The sequence below is a fragment of the Podarcis liolepis genome (assembly GCF_965112155.1).
Source record: "Podarcis liolepis genome assembly, chromosome: 6".
Lineage (NCBI taxonomy): Eukaryota > Metazoa > Chordata > Lepidosauria > Squamata > Lacertidae > Podarcis > Podarcis liolepis.
In genome coordinates this window covers 95574225-95592314 of record NC_139559.1, presented here as the reverse complement: position 1 = coordinate 95592314, position 18090 = coordinate 95574225, and the positions used below count along the sequence as shown (strand labels likewise).

General features: G+C 40.7%; 1 protein-coding gene across 2 annotated transcripts in view; it reads right to left on the bottom strand.

Moving 5' to 3' along the window:
- Positions 1–8535: 8535 nt before the first annotated feature.
- Positions 8536–18090, bottom strand: part of RALGPS2 (Ral GEF with PH domain and SH3 binding motif 2) — a 106485-nt gene continuing 96930 nt past the window's right edge. For both annotated transcript variants that reach the window (XM_083507147.1, XM_083507148.1), the window contains 2 exons: positions 17558–17649; positions 8536–14823 (listed from right to left, as the gene is read on the bottom strand). In XM_083507147.1, coding sequence (XP_083363273.1) covers positions 14794–14823; positions 17558–17649 — 122 coding nt within the window. In that variant the 3' untranslated portion in view covers positions 8536–14793. The remainder of the gene's footprint in view (positions 14824–17557; positions 17650–18090) is intronic.

The following is an 18090-nucleotide window of genomic DNA, read 5'->3' as shown; positions in this document are numbered from 1 at the left end:
GCCATTGGCTTAACAAAGAACCTGGTTTGATAAGTTCAGCAGTTCCTTCTACTGCAGACTAGTCTTTCAGATACTAAAGCACAGGGTTTGGCTGAGACCCACATGCACCACCCTCCCCTCCCCAAAAGAAAATCCTATAGCACAATGTATTGCACTATACATTCAACCCACCTCAACCCACCCCGCAATACAAGTTGGCTTCCAGTTGCAGGTTGGAGTTGACAAATAGAGGGGAGGCTTTCGTTGCAATTTCTCACACTAATGGCCATGAGGTAACATGGATCCCCTTTAGTACTACTGTGTTTTGTACTGTGTGGAAATTGCAAGCTGGACAGGCTGCAATGATTTCAGTGCAGCAGTGGTGGGCGGGATGCTATAGAGAGGCATGGAAATGATTTGTCCTTTCTGCTATGCAGTAGCAGCTTACTCTCAGACTGTGCCAACATCATTTTTATTTTAATATTGTGTAATCGTCCTTCCTGCCAGAGAGGTACCTATTTATCTACTTGTACTTTGATGTGCTTTTGAACTGCTAGGTCCCGGCTCCTGCCAATCTAGCAGTTCGAAAGTATGTCAAAGTGTAAGTAGATAAATAGGTACCACTCTGGCAGGAAGGTAAATGGCGTTTCTGTGCGCTGCTCTGGTTCACCAGAAGCAGCTTAGTCATGCTGGCCACATGACCCGGAAGCTGTATGCTGGCTCCCTCGGCCAATAAAGTGAGATGAGCGCTGCAACCCCAGAGTCGTCCACGACTGGACCTAACGGTCAGGGGTCCCTTTACTATTTGCTAATTGTTTGTTTGTTTGTTTGTTTGTGTGTGTGTGGGTCTTTGGTCAAAAACCAGTATTAAAAATAAATGTCAACCTAACCATGTTACTAAACTGCCTTTAGAGATGGACAGATTGCTTTGAAAGTGTTTTCACGGGGCTCTCTTGCCACGAAGCCTTCCTAACACCACCTTTTCCCTATTAGGGCTGAGGACCGAGGGATTAAAATTCACAAGCAACACCAGCATTTTATTCAAAACAAAGTTATTTCCATCTAAAAAGGAGCGACAGCTGAAGAGTTGTAGATGGAAAAGAAGAATCAGCTGGCAGTGCTGAATCCCTGCTAAGCCAGAGGAGAATTGGGAGGTGGGTGGTTTGCCCCCACTCCCAAGATATTCATACTTTTTAAAATAGACACACACTAAATTCAAGGCAAGACATTTCAGGATTTGGTTCCAGCCGCCATGTGCGTGCAGTTAATTGAAACCAGTAGGATCCAGAACTGAAATGACTAAGGCTGGAGACAGTCTATAATAGATTTGGTTGATGTTGGTATTGCAGAGCCATTGTTGCCTGTGATAGAGGCACACATTTCTTTTGTCCTGCAATAATCCCCTGGTCAAAAGGCAAAAAAGGGAACCACTAGCAGCAGGCTTGCACACCTTGTGGTGACTCAGGAGGCTCCTCTCAGGACTCTCATATGTCTACAGGCTTCGTGGTTTTTCTGCCACTCTTCATCTCCTTTTGAACTAAAGCATGTTATGAACCCTGGAGACATCAACAAGATCACTTGAGAGCCAGTGTGGTGTAGTGGTTAAGAGCGGTAGTCTCATAATCTGGGGAACCGGGTTCGCGTCTCCGCTCCTCCACCTGCAGCTGCTGGGTGACCTTGGGCTAGTCACACTTCTCTGAAGTCTCTCAGCCCCACTCACCTCACAGAGTGTTTGTTGTGGGGGAGGACGGGAAAGGAGAATGTTAGCCGCTTTGAGACTCCTTAAAGGGAGTGAAAGGCGGGATATCAAATCCAAACTCTTCTTCTTCTTCTTCACTATGATATCAAAAAATTAGATGTGGGTGCCTTAGGATGATTGAGAGAAGAGGAAAACTGTGTTTTATGATATCTCAACTTCAACTGCAAAGGCGCAAGAGTCATTTTGTAGTTTGTTTTTGAAAGCTGGTGAATACGAATAGGGGGCATTTTCTAAACTATTTGAGATGAAACCTGGATTTGGTTCCGAATGCACACTTTGCAGGGAGCTGCAGCCAATCTCCACTCTCTGATGGGTGTATTTGTACAGTAAGCACATTCCCAAACAGATGCTCAACTTTACGTTTTCCAGTTGTACACTGTAAAAAAAGTCATGTATGAACAGTGGCGTAGCGTGGGTTGTCAGCACCCGGGGCAAGGCAAGTAATTTGCGCCCCCTAACCCGTGGATTTTAGTAGGGGCAGAGAGCAGCGAGTGCCCCCCCAGATGTTGCGCCCAATGCGGCCGGCCCCCCCCTGCACCCCCCACGCTACGCCACAGTGTATGAAAAAGCTTATCTCACACAATTAAGCCTGCTTACAGATCGTTCAGAGTCTTGCGTTGCTTCAAAAACCTGGTTGACGGAAGGGGACAAAGAAATGTGCATATACATGAAGGGAAGCTAAGCCTCTCTCAAACCATCTACTCTCTTCAAAACTATTGTCTGTTTCCACTCCAGCAAGCTGACGGGAATCTACTGGCATGCAGGGATGTAAGGAGTGGCTTCTCCAGGTTCTGAATTAGTAGCCAGCAAACTATTTTATTGTGACAGTTCTTGTACACTTCAGGGTAGATGGACAAAGAACAGCACAAGAACTTGATTTAAGTACGGCATTGTTTAGGAAATGTTTACTGGATACCATAGTCGCAAGCTTGTTTTGTTCCCATGTAATGGGTACCAGACATCCATAACTAACCCAGTAATGACTATATTTATTCACAAATAGTGTTGTTGATCCCCCAACCCGAGGCGTAAAGCTTCAGCTATAAACATTAATCTCTCCTATTGTGCAGAGAGCTTTGAGCTGGCATCAAAAAAGGTACATCAACATGACTTAATTCATCAATTGGCCAACAGCTAAGCATTCATTTAGGGCTCAACTGCTATGTTATTGCATTATTAGCCTGTGGTGTACAGAATGCCTGCTTCAAGCATTTGCTATTCATTAATCTAACCAGGCACCCCCTTCTGGTGTTATGCAATGGGTGAAGAAACTGCACGCACCCAGCTCTTTTCCTACCCAAGAGCTGAAATATCTGGTTATGTTATGTAAGCGTCTACATTATTTCCTCCTGTGCTCCAACATGCAAGATTTTCCTCTTCTTCATTTGACAGACCTCATGGTTCCTTCCCCTCAAAGCTGACTGACTTTGTATGAATTCTTCCAAACAGCAAGGGGTGGGTAGGAAAACAAAACAAAACAAAAATATTTAACAGCGATAGGGAAAAAAGCATTAAAACTCCAGATGTTTTCCGAAGGAATCAGTGTAGTAATGAAACTGGAAGCTATTTGACTTATGGAGGACTATTGAAGAATTCACAAATGTATGCTCTCCTTCCTCAGCACCTACATCCAAGCTTTTTTTTGCTGGGGCCCACAGCAGAGAAACCTCTTTGAGCTTTCCCATGCCTATTGTTGCATAGTACAGAGAGAAAAAAGAATTTAAAAGGACACGTTTCTGCAAAGAACTGCAGTATTGACACAGCATGGGGGGGGGGGATGAGTAAGTGGCAAAGGGAGATTAGAATGTGCATATATAATTATATTCCTGAAGTTCAGAGTGGATTCTTACATAACCAAAAATGGCACCAACAGCATTCTAAAAAGCAGACATCACCTTGCCAACAAAGGTCCGTATAGTTAAAGCTATGGTTTTCCCAGTGGTGATGTATGGAAGTGAGAGCTGGACCATAAAGAAGGCTGATCGCCGAAGAACAGATGCTTTTGAATTATGGTGCTGGAGGAGACTCTTGAGAGTCCCATGGACTGCAAGAAGATCAGACCTCTCCATTCTGAAGGAAATCAGCCTTGAGTGCTCACTGGAAGGACAGATCCTGAAGCTGAGACACCAATAATTTGGCCACCTCATGAGAAGAGAAGACTCCCTGGAAAAGATCCTGATGTTGGGAAAGATGGAGGGCACAAGGAGAAGGGGACGACAGAGGATGAGATGGTGGGACAGTGTTCTCGAAGCTACCAGCATGAGTTTGACCAAACTGCGGGAGGCAGTGGGAGACAGAAGTGCCTGGCATGCTCTGGTCCATGGGATCACGAATTGTCGGACACGACTAAACAACTAAACAACAAAAGCACACAAGGTATCAGTAGGAGTGGTGGTGGCACTGGGGAAATACAAAAATATTTAGGGAAAACCTTGAAAGGGAGAAGGAACCTGCCAAAGCAGCTCTTTGAGGACTGATAATGTTCCATGGCAATGTGATGCAGGCTGGCTGTTGGCGGGAGACGGGATTGAAAACCAGGTGAGAGGTGGTGGGATGGAGCGGCATATCAAAAGAAGGCTGACTGTAACACCAAACAGGAGTATTCCACACCACAACATTTTGCTGCAGGTTCCAGGCAGGCAACTCACCCTGCAGTCCATAGGCCAACCACACACCAATTTCCTATGTTCCTAATGATTGAATCAGCCACCACCAGGATCCCTCTTCCTTCCAGCCTTCCAGAGAAGCACCATTGGCATGAAAGGACAGCTGCCCATGGTCCAAGGAAGGGGTCCCTTCTAAGGGATTGTTTCTCTCTTCCTCAGAGTGAAACCTTCCTTCCTTGAGATCCTTTCTAGGCCAGCCATTGTGGCCTCAAGGGAACAAACTTGTTTCCAGAGAGCAAGGAGTTCGGCGCACCGAGGACACCCTCACAGCTTTTGTCCAACAGGCAGGCAGTTGTTCATATGGCAGACAGTGCAAAACACTGGGGAAACCGTATGCGCCTTGTTGGCTTTCCAAATGCATAAGTTATTAGAAGCTGAGGGTTTTGTTTAGATCAAGGAGAGGAGGGGCAGAGTAGCGCGCCCTGGCCTCACCCTGCTGTCAAATTCACTCCACGGTTTAACTCGCCTTGATGGTTTGTCGGCTGGGGTTCACTTCAGTTTGTGGACTCCCATCGCTCTGCTATTCTAAATTTATTATGCCTGGCTAGTTCCCCCTGGCTACTATTGCAGTCAACGAAGTCAGTGTAGTATAGTACAATAATGGTTGGACTTGGGTGTGGGAAACCTGGGCTCAAATCTCCACATCATAGAATGGTTTTGACAAAGTCGTTTTAACTAAACATGAAATGTCCTCACAAGTTTATTATGAGAATAATCACCTACCTTCAGATACAGTGCCCTGGAGATCCTTTAGCAGAAGGCTGGGATAAGCAAGCGATAAATCTATCTATTGCACAAAGGAGAATAGCATGCCAAATTTAAATAACCAAGGCTGCTATGTTCAGAGAAGTTAAGACAGGTGAAAAAGACCTCCCCTGAGATTCTCGAAAAACACACGTTTCAGGAAAGAGTTACAGTCTCCCATGGCAACACCATCTGAACTGCGGTGACCCAGCTGTGCCCCAGACACTGTCTGCAAGCATAGAAGCTGTGTGTATGATTTGGAAGCAGGTCTTGTCAGAAAACCCGACAACCAACTTCTGCTGCGGTGAACTGAACTGAATGGTTTTATGAGGGAAAGAAATCCCTGGAAAAAAATGGACAGAACCCCCCAGACAAATTAATTCCACATTACTGTTTAGCAGTATTAAATACTTTACAGGATTGTAAAAAGTTCCATAATTTGGAAATAATGAAAACTCTGCTCTGTCTCATTGAAAGAACACCCAAAACTCAAGAAAAACCAACAGTGAGTCAAGAGGTATATGGTACTATCAGGGAAATAAGGTAGAAAGGAGGTTTAGACCCACCGCGCCAGACGTTAATGCACCTAATTTCTTAACAAGAGCTAAATTAATGTACCGGTACTCTAAAATGGTGTAATGCAGAGAAACAGCACAGAAGGATTGACAATGGAGTATCATGTGACTCCATGTTCTCAAGAATATGTTCTGACTGAGGATGACTTTTTATGTCACATACAGTGGTACCTCGGGTTACATATTCTTCAGGTTACATATGCTTCAGGTTACAGACTCTGCTAACCCAGAAATAGTGCTTCAGGTTAAGAACTTTACTTCAGGATGAGAACAGAAATCGTGCTCTAGTGGCGCGGCAGCAGCAGGAGGCCCCATTAGCTAAAGTGGTGCTTCAGGTTAAGAACAGTTTCAGGTTAAGTACGGACCTCCGGAATGAATTAAGTACTTAACCCAAGGTACCACTGTATATATCTATTTTCAGTTTAATCCTATGTGTGTGTCCATGTATTCAAATAAATAAATCCCATACCACGTATGGGAATGGAAACCCCAATCACATCTGGCAGATGTGAACTAAATTAATAGCACAATATGTTAGTTATTTAGCTAGATTCTCATCAGCTGCCGAGTGGAGGGTTCAGTCCTGCTGGGAAAGCAGACCAGCCAGGAGGACTGAACCTTTCACTCAGCAGCTGGTGAGAGGAAGGTTTAATACTGCTGGTGCTACTTTTGCCAGCGCATCCCTATGGGAAACATGCTGCCAAAGCAAACCTAAACCTGTGGATCAGGTGGATGACAGGTGGATGAGATCACAAACCTATCAATAACCGGACATGATGTCAGGGACTGACTGGATAAGGAAGAGTGGCAAGCGCTGTCTACCCTACAGCCCCCCAGGAATGACACCGAAGACGACTTAGAAGGAGGAGGAGTTTGGATTTGATGTCCCGCTTTATCACTGAGTCTCAAAGCGGCTCACAATCTCCTTTCCCTTCCTCCCCCACAACAAACACTCTGTGAGGTGAGTGGGGCTGAGAGACTTCAGAGAAGTGTGACTAGCCCAAGGTAACCCCACAGCTGCACATGGAGGAGCGGGGACGTGAACCCGGTTCACCAGATTACGAGTCTACTAGCTGGGAGGTGCTGGAATCAGGGTTTGAGTGATCAGGTGGGGGTCAGAAGGAGGCCTTTCCAGGACAGGGCTAGAGGCTGAGAGTTGCAGTGTGAGCACAGACTCAGAGAGGAGCCAGCGATTGCCGTTGCTACCCGACAGTCTCAGACCTGCTGACTCTCCTCCCTCTCTGACACCCCCCACTCTAGGAGAGTCCTGCAAATTGCTGAGCAACAGGCCAGACAAGCCCAGAGGAGGAGCCCTCCTGATTGACACAGCCTTTGTCCGATTGGGAGAGATCCAGAGTGAGAGGCTAGAGGCGAAGGGCAGGGCCAGTGGTCAGTTTCAGCAGCATCTCAAGCTGAACAAGCTAATTGCATTTTGTGCCCCATTGTTCCTGCCCTGTGGATGACCCACTTGCCTGATGGCTCCTTGACACATGACGTCAGATGACCGACAGGTGAGGGGGCCTGCCCAAGTCTCAAAAGTTTGCCCATGGGTGTGGTGGGGAGATAAAGACCTCACCCACAGGGCCAAAAAGATTCTCCACTCCTTTTCTTAGCTAAAATCATCAGCAGGACTCCTCCAAAGCAGCTTCACTGGCAAATTGCACCCTGTTGCTAATAGTAGAACTTCCTGAAACTTGTTATCATCATTATTGCTGTCATTAAGATAAGTTCTGAGTCAAAATGGTCCGCGTTTTATGCTCATTTTAAAAGGTTCAATTTGTGTGCATGTGTATGATGTATATATTATTTTCTTGCTGTGTTTGTCTTGGTAACACTGCCTGTATTTGATCGTTTATTGTCAGCAGACCAAATAAACTGAACAACATGACCAAGAGGTGTTGATGAGGCAGCTGTGGGATCTCAAAAACATTCCCAGTACTGCTTTGCAGTAATTTTCCTTGTTTTTAACAGGGAAGCCACAAATGTGATCAATGTCTTTTATCTTCTGGAAATCATACAATTGATTCCAATGCCCTTAACACGCTTAACTGGCTATGGGATTTTGTGCCATCAGTAAGATGATGGGCCCAGAGATTTTTCCTTGTCATATATCTCAGGTATATGACTTGAGAGATTAAAATGCCAGTCGCTGCTTATAGTCGATCACAGCAATATCTCCAAGAGCAATATCTCCAATTTCAACAAATTCACATTGTGAAAAGTTTGTGACAAGTCTGTTGAATTGTCACTTAGAACCCAGCATTCACATTTTCAGTGATTTGACTCACTGACCATATTACAAGCACGGTACAATATTCTGGTGCTGTTTGGGAACAATTCAGAGGGTGGGCTATGATTGATGAAAGCCCAACATTGCTTGGGGAGGAAATACCTTCTCCTAGGGAAGAGGATCACCCTGTGGAAAAGTACTCTTAGCTGCTCCCAACTTTGTTGCCCTGGAAATTCAAAACACTTGGGGTATCTTGCATAAGTGCTCCAAGATAATGCTTTTTAAAGTTTGCTTCAAGATTATGAAGGAAGCTAGAAGAGACTTGAGAGTTTAGTACTTGTAATATTTTAGAAAATTAATTAGATGCTTCATGCTTTTCTGCTTTGCTGTTTAACACCTCAACCAATTTGCTCATTTTAGTTATTGGCAATAGTATATTCCCATTTTGCCTCTTCTGAAAGCCAGCTTGTTACTGCCAAATTTCAGTTGATCCAAGGTGTCACTCCATTTAGAGAAAGCTGGCTCCACACTCAAGACTTGCTGCAATAGAAATGTGAGTATGTAAAACGACAATGCACGTGGTTGAAATTTTAAGTTATTTATTTCAGTAGGAAAATTCTATTTTTAAGTCCATACTTGTAGCCATGTTGAAATAGCTAATGCAAACACGCAGTTCAAAATGCACGCACACACACACACACACACACACACACACACACGTATTAAAAATCGGGAGGAAAAAGGACAAGGAACAGCGAAACTGCACATCACTCATTGAGATCATAGTGCATTCAACCTCAATCAAAATGGTGCTTCAGGTCAACAGGGAAGAACCTTCATTAAAAATGGCTTGTGTTTTGCATAATGTGGACTTTGCATCTCTTTCTTTCTCCCCCTCCCATAAATTAACTTGCAGTAGGTTATGAATAGCATAAGCAATAAATTAATTTGTAATTCAGCATTCCAGGAATAGTAGTAGTTATTGAATTTGGACATTGCTGAACAATCCAGAAGGAAAGCATCTTTCTCCTTATTTCTCCATTGCACAAAAGAAATATTTTTGGCTTCTTGGTTGTTCAACAAGGCCAAGATTCAAGAACTATCCCAATATGGACAGCAGCTTCCTTCATCTATACACAACCTTTCACAATGAGTCTCTTATGATATTGCAATATCCATTTCTAGATGTGAACATTTACTTTTCACAACCTGCAGCTGTCAACCGCTTGCACTATCATATCTGAGGTTTAGACTTAAAAATATATTCGGTTATGATTCACATGGGTGTGGGGCTGTGGGGGGAATATAACAGTTTCCTCAATATCTGAAGAAATAACAATTGTTTCATGAACATAGCCTTCAGTTTTATTTATTGAGTTAGTTTTACTCAAGTTTAATTTTGTTTCTCAAAACCCCAGTACATCAAAGTTTAAAGAAAAATGTGTTACGTTACTTACCAAGTTTTGCATAGGATTTTTTCCCGATGACTTCCATACATTGATATACTTTTTAAAAAGGGAACATGCTTTCTGTACAAATGAGTTCAAATAACACAATAAACCAAATTGGGGGGGGGCATGTTCCGATTTCTTTATGAGTGCCATTAGGTGACTGAAAAAACCCAATGAAAATATTGAAATGCTCTAGAGATTATTTATATTTAGGTAGCGGGAGATCAGATGTGACCTGGTCTACCTTAAAACCGTAGGTTGCTAGTATGACAGAGACATTTCAAACACACAGCATCATGGAGTGCTCAGTTCGTAATTAGGTTGAACTAGCTTAAAAGTCCATATTGTGTGATATCCAGAGCTGCTCTTTTAAATGACTCAAGGGCTCACTCACTCCCATGGTGCCGATGAGAGTTGGGCTTGGGTTCCCTGAAGTGCCCAGCTTACCATAGGACCTTACCACCTAGCAAAGGTCTGAACTGTCATCCAAATCAGCTCTATACTATTGTTCAAAAAACTTGAGAATGGAATGAATCAAAACCGCCGGGTCCACTATATACTAATACTGAACTTCAAAGCAAGAACAACTGAGTTATTATACTGACTATTCAAGCTTCAAGGAAGCTTCTTCCATGGGGCTCCTTCAAAAAACAAAACAAAACACAATTTGCATGAATGGGGTAATGCATGGGAATAGTGATGGTTGGCTAGCCCAGTTGGTCTTCAAACAGGTAATTAAGGCACTGGCAAACATCTTATGCAGATATGTTGTGCCCAATGATGGGCAGGGAATGGCATTCTGCTTTGAAGGGACATTTTGTATCTGCTTATCATTTTTTAATTGCAGCTTTTAACCTTAGACACAAGCCATTTTTAATGGAAGGAAGGGAGCAACTTGCAAACAGCAAACTATTAAAAAGGGTATTTTTTTCAGGGAAATGAAAACTGGCTATTTCGTACCAGTTTTAGTGTTTTTCATAGCGGCCAGCATACCAAGTGAGAAAAGTAGATCAGGATTAATAACACTTAGGAATGAAAGAGAAATATGTACAAAACATTGAGAAAAAAAGATGCAACTGGAAAGATCACCTCATGACTGAGCTTCATTTGAAACAGATTTGTGTGTCCCTGGCTAATACACAGGGTTATAGGAATGTGTTTCAAAATTAGCAAGTAAACTATGAGTTTTGCTTCACAATATTCTTTACACCAGTCTTTATAACTGGTGGTGGTGTGTCTCTAATAGCAACATTTGCAAACAGGCATTTACAGTTCAGGTGTAACCCGCAATCTATTTATGCAAGCAATTTCAGGGTCATTTTTCTTACAATCTCCATGTAGGGAAAAATGTGTGAATCAAGATACAGGCACAGTGCTTGCATCAATTTCCCCTGAATCCACACATTTCCCCATGTACATTGACGTAATTTCCATGAAGGAAGAAGTCACGTGTGAAGTTGTCCTCACCTGTGGCTTCATTACAAAGATATATTTTTTTTGCTGAAATATGCCAGGAAAGGAGTCTGATGACATTAAACAACTTACACACTGCTGCCCAATTGCAAATGAGCAGGACAAGAACAAAATTATCCGGGATGGTAGAATGAGTGAAAAACTAAGTGAAACACCATGTGAAACAACTGATCCCTAAAGTTTATTGCATGGAAAGTGAAGAAATCTGATATATTTGAACTTAAGCTTGATATATTCAGTTAAGGAGTGCTATAGAGATTCTCTAATCAAGGTGTTGATAACAGCACTGTGAAAAACAGGCATAGTAGGAGGAAGGTATTCCGTATTTGTTGTATGATTTTCAACCTTAATAAGGGTGTTTTTTTTAGATTTTAACAGGAGAATTTTACTCTTTTGAATTAAACATTCCTTGTAGGAAATTTCAAAACATCTTATTAAACATCTTACCAAATTGTAAACTAAATTACTGTAGCACAATCCATTTCCTTTTTACAAAGTGCTCACAGAAATCGGCACATAACTCAGAGAGTGTGAACTATAGTGTGAATCGTTTTGTTAAAATCAAAACATCACTTATTCAAGATACTAAGACTACTTGACTGGTTTTAGGTGGAATAATAAAAAACATAGAAAAATATATATATATATTTAGCAACCAGTATCTGAGGTCATAGGAAAAACCTGAAGTGTTTTCAATTTATCACTGTCAAATAAATTTGACAAGGAATTCCTGCTACTGTTAAAATTCACACAGGTAGCATAACATTTTTAAAGGTTACTTGTGATAACAAGCGATTAAAATGCCTCATTCAGACACAGACTGGTTTAATATTTTTTGGATGGGAGCCTTGTTTTAAAAGCCATTTGTTTCAAAGTAAATAAATTTAATGGAATTCATAGCACTGTGGTGTGAAATTTTACATCACAGGATTTAACACAATGCCTTTTGAATCATACTGTAGTAATTAATTAGTTCTTTCTACTGATAGTATATTTAAAAGACTATTCATTTACAAAAGAAACTATAAAAGAAATATTATAAATCAAGCCTTTTTTTACCTCAAATTTTTGGTAAACGGGGGGAGGGGTGTAGTAACATGTGGCTATATGTAAAAAGATGTAAAAAGCTTATTTTTGACAATTTGACCACCTCATAAAACTGGAATGGCTCAGTAGTTGTGCGTAATATTAAGACAATCTAAATCCATGTAATGTATCAATCATGTTAGTTGAAACCTATGAAATTGTCACAAGTCTCTCTGCTAATTCTCATAAACCAGAGAAAGCAGTTTCATTTTCAATCAAAGCTTTCTGATAAATATATTATATTTGAAGCTGGATAAAAGCATTGGCAAAAGGTAGTCAGGACTGTTTGCCAGCTTTTAATACTGTCTTTCCTATCTTTTGAAACTTGCTGTATGGATATAAGAAAAGGCTGTCAACCCGGTTTGGTTTTGAGTCAATCTGTGGGATCATTGTGTGTGCGCTGCAGTCACAAAAACAATAAATCTCCATTTAACGTAGATTTTGATGTGATGAAGTGGTCTCATGAGCACTACAAAAGGTTTTCTAGATTGTAGCTAACCATATCCTTAAAAGACTTCAAAACTAATTCAAAACTAATGTACTGTGCTATAATTTGGACAGAATATTGACAAATCTCACAAAGACCCATTTAGTGTGCCACAAACCTAATGAAGTACCACGGGGGGAAATGTGATGTGAATTGGACCTCTGTCTTTTGCAAACCCTGCATCATATAAAAGGGTTCCCAGTTGCATCTCTCTACTCATAAAAACATGAAGAACAAATATGGTTAGCCTGCAATGTATCTACACAATTGTTTTCTCTCTTTCTCTTAAAAAAATAAAAATTCCACAGGATTACCTTCCATAATACTAAGTACATACATTTATAGTGTTGTGTTGAAGTTGTTTTTCATTTCTTTCTTTTTTTAAAAAAAAGCTTATTCTGAAAAGAAACATGTAGTAATTTTAAAAAGGAAAGTTGTGCAAATTCTGTACAGTAATACTGCTGGCTATGAAGATGTCTCTCTCTCTTTTTTTTAACGAAACACCCAACATGGGTTATTGTGGGAGACATGTAAACTAAGTGACACAGAACAAGCAAGTGACATAACACCACTACGAGGTCAGAACTGAGCATTCATTCCTCATGGGGCAAATATTCAAAACCTGTTAATGTTATTATGGGAAGAAAAAAGGAGCAGATTCAAATGCCAAGATGAACTTATATTTGCAGCTTCAGAGCATCTTTCATGTCGTTATTATTCTTTTCCTTTGCAGACGGCTGCCAGTCTCTGCCCTATTCTAACTAATTAGGGGGAAGCTCTTTGGAAAATTTGGGCTCTGGAAGTATGAGCCAGCAAAATTCTACTCTGAAGCAGATAAAAATAAAAAGATTGTTACTCATCTGTGAATAAACTTAAGCATAGAGCTAACGCATGATAATCTGCAGAATGAATACAATCTTTTCTCTTATTAACTAGACTGCAGTGCTGTGGTATATTCCTACTTGCCCTGTTTTCATTTGATTACCATCATCGGAAGGTTCTGAAGAAGCCTCAAAGCATTTCAGAAAAGAACCACATGCAAAAAAGAAGAGAAAAGAGAGAGACGCATCTTTGAAATGCAATAATTTTCCACAAATGTGGTCAAAAAGTGTAGTTACACATTTAATTTTCATGTAGGAAATAATCCACTCTTTAATTTTTTATTCTCTCAAGGCCTTCTCTCATGTCGTCCTTACTTGTCTTGGTTATGCTGAGAGTTGCATTTTGTGAGCTTTTGCTACGGAGATCTGATTTCTATATCTGATAGAGAAGAGTTCAGTGTAACTCAGAATTCCAAACTACAAATACAGGCATTGTGCGTCTCAATCTGCAAGAAGAGATGTGAAGTAAGGCTGTCACTTGTAAAATGTTATCAATGCAACAAAAGATGGGGCTTTAAGCGGTAAACAGGCCTGTTGAAAAGCTTTACAATGCATTGTTGGGGAAATAAAAAGAGTGTCACCCCTTTGAAAATACACTGAGGAATAAAGGCTCAGTTCTGACCTGATGATATTTCCCAGAGCTTGCTTTACCAAATCCTGCAGACTATTTCTATCAGGAAATTTACAACCAAGAACTCTGAAAAAGGAGGGTGTGGTGTTTTAATGTTCAGCTGTTGTGCCACTTGTCGGAAAGAAAATCCCCATGTACAGTACTAGCTTCCACAAAGACAGTGCTTTGAGAAAAGAGAATAAACTTGCATATATTACATTTATCACATTCTAAGCATAAACAAATAAAACAGTGATGCCAATTATCTGAGCCCCCAAAGAACTGATATGGAGGGATACAAGTATAGTAACTGCACATTCTTCAAGAACACACAAGCTGTGTCCTTGCAAACCTGCCCATTAACACAACCCTTAAGCAGTATGAGGTTTCCTCTTACAAAGAAACAAAGGTGGACTTTTAAATTCAAAGCTAACAAAGTTAACACAAATGCGAATGAGCTACATCTGATTTAACCTAAGCACGGCACCGCCAGAGGTTTCTTTCTTTCTTTCTTTCTTACACACACACACACACACACACACACACACACAGTATTTGGTGTTTCATGTTGGGTTTCCTGTCATTCTTTAAGGCAGTGGTTTCCACAGGTCGATTCAGAAAATATTAAGCAGCAACATGGTCCATGGCAGTTCCTCTTGCACTTCCATCCCCTGAATTCTTAGTATTTTTTTGTGTTCAGTACTTCAGAGATTTGAAACTCTGTTTACCATCTTTGTTCTGGCACAGAAGTATAACTGGGGCATGTTTCCGCCAGAACCTCCATCCTCAAACTAGGAGACAGGCAGACAGCATTCAAAAGTGTCATCTTCGTTCATGTTTTGAAGAAGTTTGTCACTCAAAAGTCATCAAGTTGGCAGGAACCTAAAAACACATGCAATGTTTTTGTAAGGAAAATTAGATTTCTAGGTTATAGCTCAGCTCTGGTGCAAAAAGCAAACAATGGCTTTCTGCGAGGAATGGAGAAATCTGTCAATCTTGGTTTTGCTCAGTTTCTCATCTTTTAAAATCTTAATTCAGTTTGTCACATTTTCACATCAGTTTGTGGTGTTTAGTTTTAAAAGCTCTCATGAAAATTCACCAGCATTTTTAGTGTGCATTTCTCCTATTTTTTTGGTAATATAATTTTTGTAAATTATTTTCACTAATAGATGCCTTTCAATCTATATTTTCCCCAATATATATATTTTAAAACACCTTTCTGTTCGATAACTGCAACACAAAATTCAGAGAAGTACAAATTTCAAACTCCATGTATTGTTTTGGGGAAAGCAAATTAGGTGGGTTTGCATTAAAATGTGAATCAGTCTCGCCTCCATGCCTGCTTCCTGATGTAAAAAATAAACCTTAAAGTATCTTATATTTTGGGTATCATCTCCAAAGGCCTGTGAGCTGGAGACTGCCCACTACTGTACAAGTTGGCTTGCATGTGAGGAAAGATATAAACAAATGTCTATTTTGTTTTCTTGCTTGCTAGTAGGATTTGTGGCCTGAATCAGGCAGAATATAAGGGGGTAGTCTCTTCCCCTTGCTCAGTCTGGAGTTGGAGTCAATCCATGACTATTCCTGAAGAGCACCTGTGTCTCTTGATAGGATAGCAACAATAAATGTTATTCGACTGGGTGTTGTTGTTTTGCAGTTAAACAGTGATCTTATTCAGAAGCCAATTTATTAGCCTTGCTGAGACTATCACTCAGTCAATCACCGCACCACGAAAAATCAAAGGATGCTCCTCTTCATATTCCGAACTATAATTTACTATGAGAGCATAAATTCAATGATAGACCGTCCTGGACAAAGGAAGGAATAACAGATGTTCTCTGGGCAATCAAAAAGTTATTTTCTTTACCACTGGAGAGCTACACATTTCCATAAGGTCAAAACAGAAGTGACTGTAGGAATCCATTATTAGATTGCTCTTCCTAGTGAGATCCAAAGTTGAGGCACAACCAGTTGCAACCTTCCTAATTTCTTTGAATTCGAATAATTTTTCCCTCTGCAGAGAGTCTCTGAAGGCTGGTCAGAAGTCATAACAAGCCTCTGGCGCACCCAGAGCCAGCTGACTGGTACTGAATGCATGGCTTCAAGGAGATTGCAGTAAATCAGTTGATTGGCAGTTATAGCAACCTCCTTTAAACTTTGACAGATGTCAATCGTTTAGCATCACTATGATAGCAGATGATTCATGTGGGTGGCCCCACCCACCAGTCAAAGCTGGCCTGAGGGGGATGGGGGTTTAGGAATCTGACTGGATCTAGTTCCCCACTCACAATGTAATCTAATGCCTAATATTTGTGTAGGTCTGTTTATTTTTTGAAAGTCTGTTTCTAAATTGAGCAGAGCCACTTCTTAGGTATTTTATACAGACATATGCATTTAACATGGCATAGTAACTTTCAAATTTCACAAAAGGGGCAGAAGGGTAAAGGTTATCCGCTCTGGATGTCTCGGCCTTGGTTTACATCTCATTCCTTTGAGTGCTGGATATGTATGTAGTAAGGAGTGATGTCTGCTAGCAAAAAAAATTGATATTGTGCTCATGGAAAAGAACTGTACTACTACACTTTTCAGCTGTACTAAGTCTATGTTTGTGTGCAAGTGGAATAGACTTGTGCAAATGCAATGGGACCCCTTCCTCATTTCCTCCTCCCTGCAGCCTCAAAATCTGAAACAAGTGGGTTGGGGGTCCCAGGGTATAGTATGAAAGCACACGAGGCCAGTACCTTGCTGAAACTGAACAGGTCTGGGAATGGTTAGGGCTTGGATGGGGGACTGCCTTGGAGTCAAAAGTTTGCTGCTTTGGTTACATGGTGGCAGAAAAGCACAATATAAATGTAAGAAAACTAAAATTAAATAACCATGTAAGTGGAGCACATTTTGAGGGAATAAAAACAACATAAACATATATAAAGCAAAGCATGATTTCTAGAATTGTAAGCTACAGAACGGAATCAGGATTCAAAGGCACAATAGTTATACAATGGTGAACTTTTAAAGATAAATTGTGGAGGGCATTAAGAGTGGGTAGGAAGGGAGAGTTTCACATGGCATAAAATCTGAAAAAAGTTGAATATAGTAATCTGACAATTATGAAAGATATATATTTATATACCTATCCATTCCTATGAATTACTTCTTAATTTCCCTTGGAAAATGGTGATTCATGTAAATCTTTAACTTTGTTTTCATAATCTTGCTCAAGGCCCTCAAAGCAGACTTTATTTTTTATTTTATTTTTTAAAAACCTCTAATGCAATCAATGGGAGCCATTTATTTCTTGGACTGTATGAGGAAATGTGACACATTGCCCTAATGCTGCATTTTTGATTGCTTGTGTATTTAAATGTGTCCCAGGGGAAATAAACGCAGACCAGGAACTCATTTTTACATGCACTTAACATGCACTCATTGTTTTAAGCTGCTAATTAGAGATATATGAAGCTACCTATCTTCAGTAACGCCAGGAGCTATTAGAAGAGACCTTTATGAGAACTGAACAATGGTTATTCAGAGCAAGACTGAAGGCTGACTTTTGTACAGAACTGTTTAATATTTAGCACTCACTGCTAGTTGCCAAAGCAGGCCATAATTCCCTCACCTGTTGTCTGTTGCTTTGGCAGGCAGCACTCAGATGCTTAAACCACAGCATTGCATTCATTCTGTTACCCGCTTGAAACTTGTATGAGTTCCCTAAAATACAAAAAGAGGGAGAACTTTCTATCACGAATAACAGTTAAGCTCTTAAAAATGAATAAAAGAATGCAAGAAATGGGAAATAGAAAAATGCATATTAATGTATAGTCGTAATATGAAAGATACCACATATTTAAACAGAATCCCACCAAACATGGCCCTGAGTGGTGTATGGTACTTGAAAGGCCGGACAGACATTTTTATTTAAATTGATATGAACACAAAAATGAAAATATCTACCTGCCAAGTAAGGGGTGCTGTAATCACATGTCTAATATTTCACTTCATGCAATAGAACCCTTTAAAATGTGAGATCTCTACTCAAAAGAGGAGGGAGAAGCTATCCACTGAGCAGTCAAGACCCTCCTGAGGTTCAAATTCCTGGCATACAAATCAGGAGCTCTTGAGCTGATTAGGTAATTCTCATCCAGTCTACCT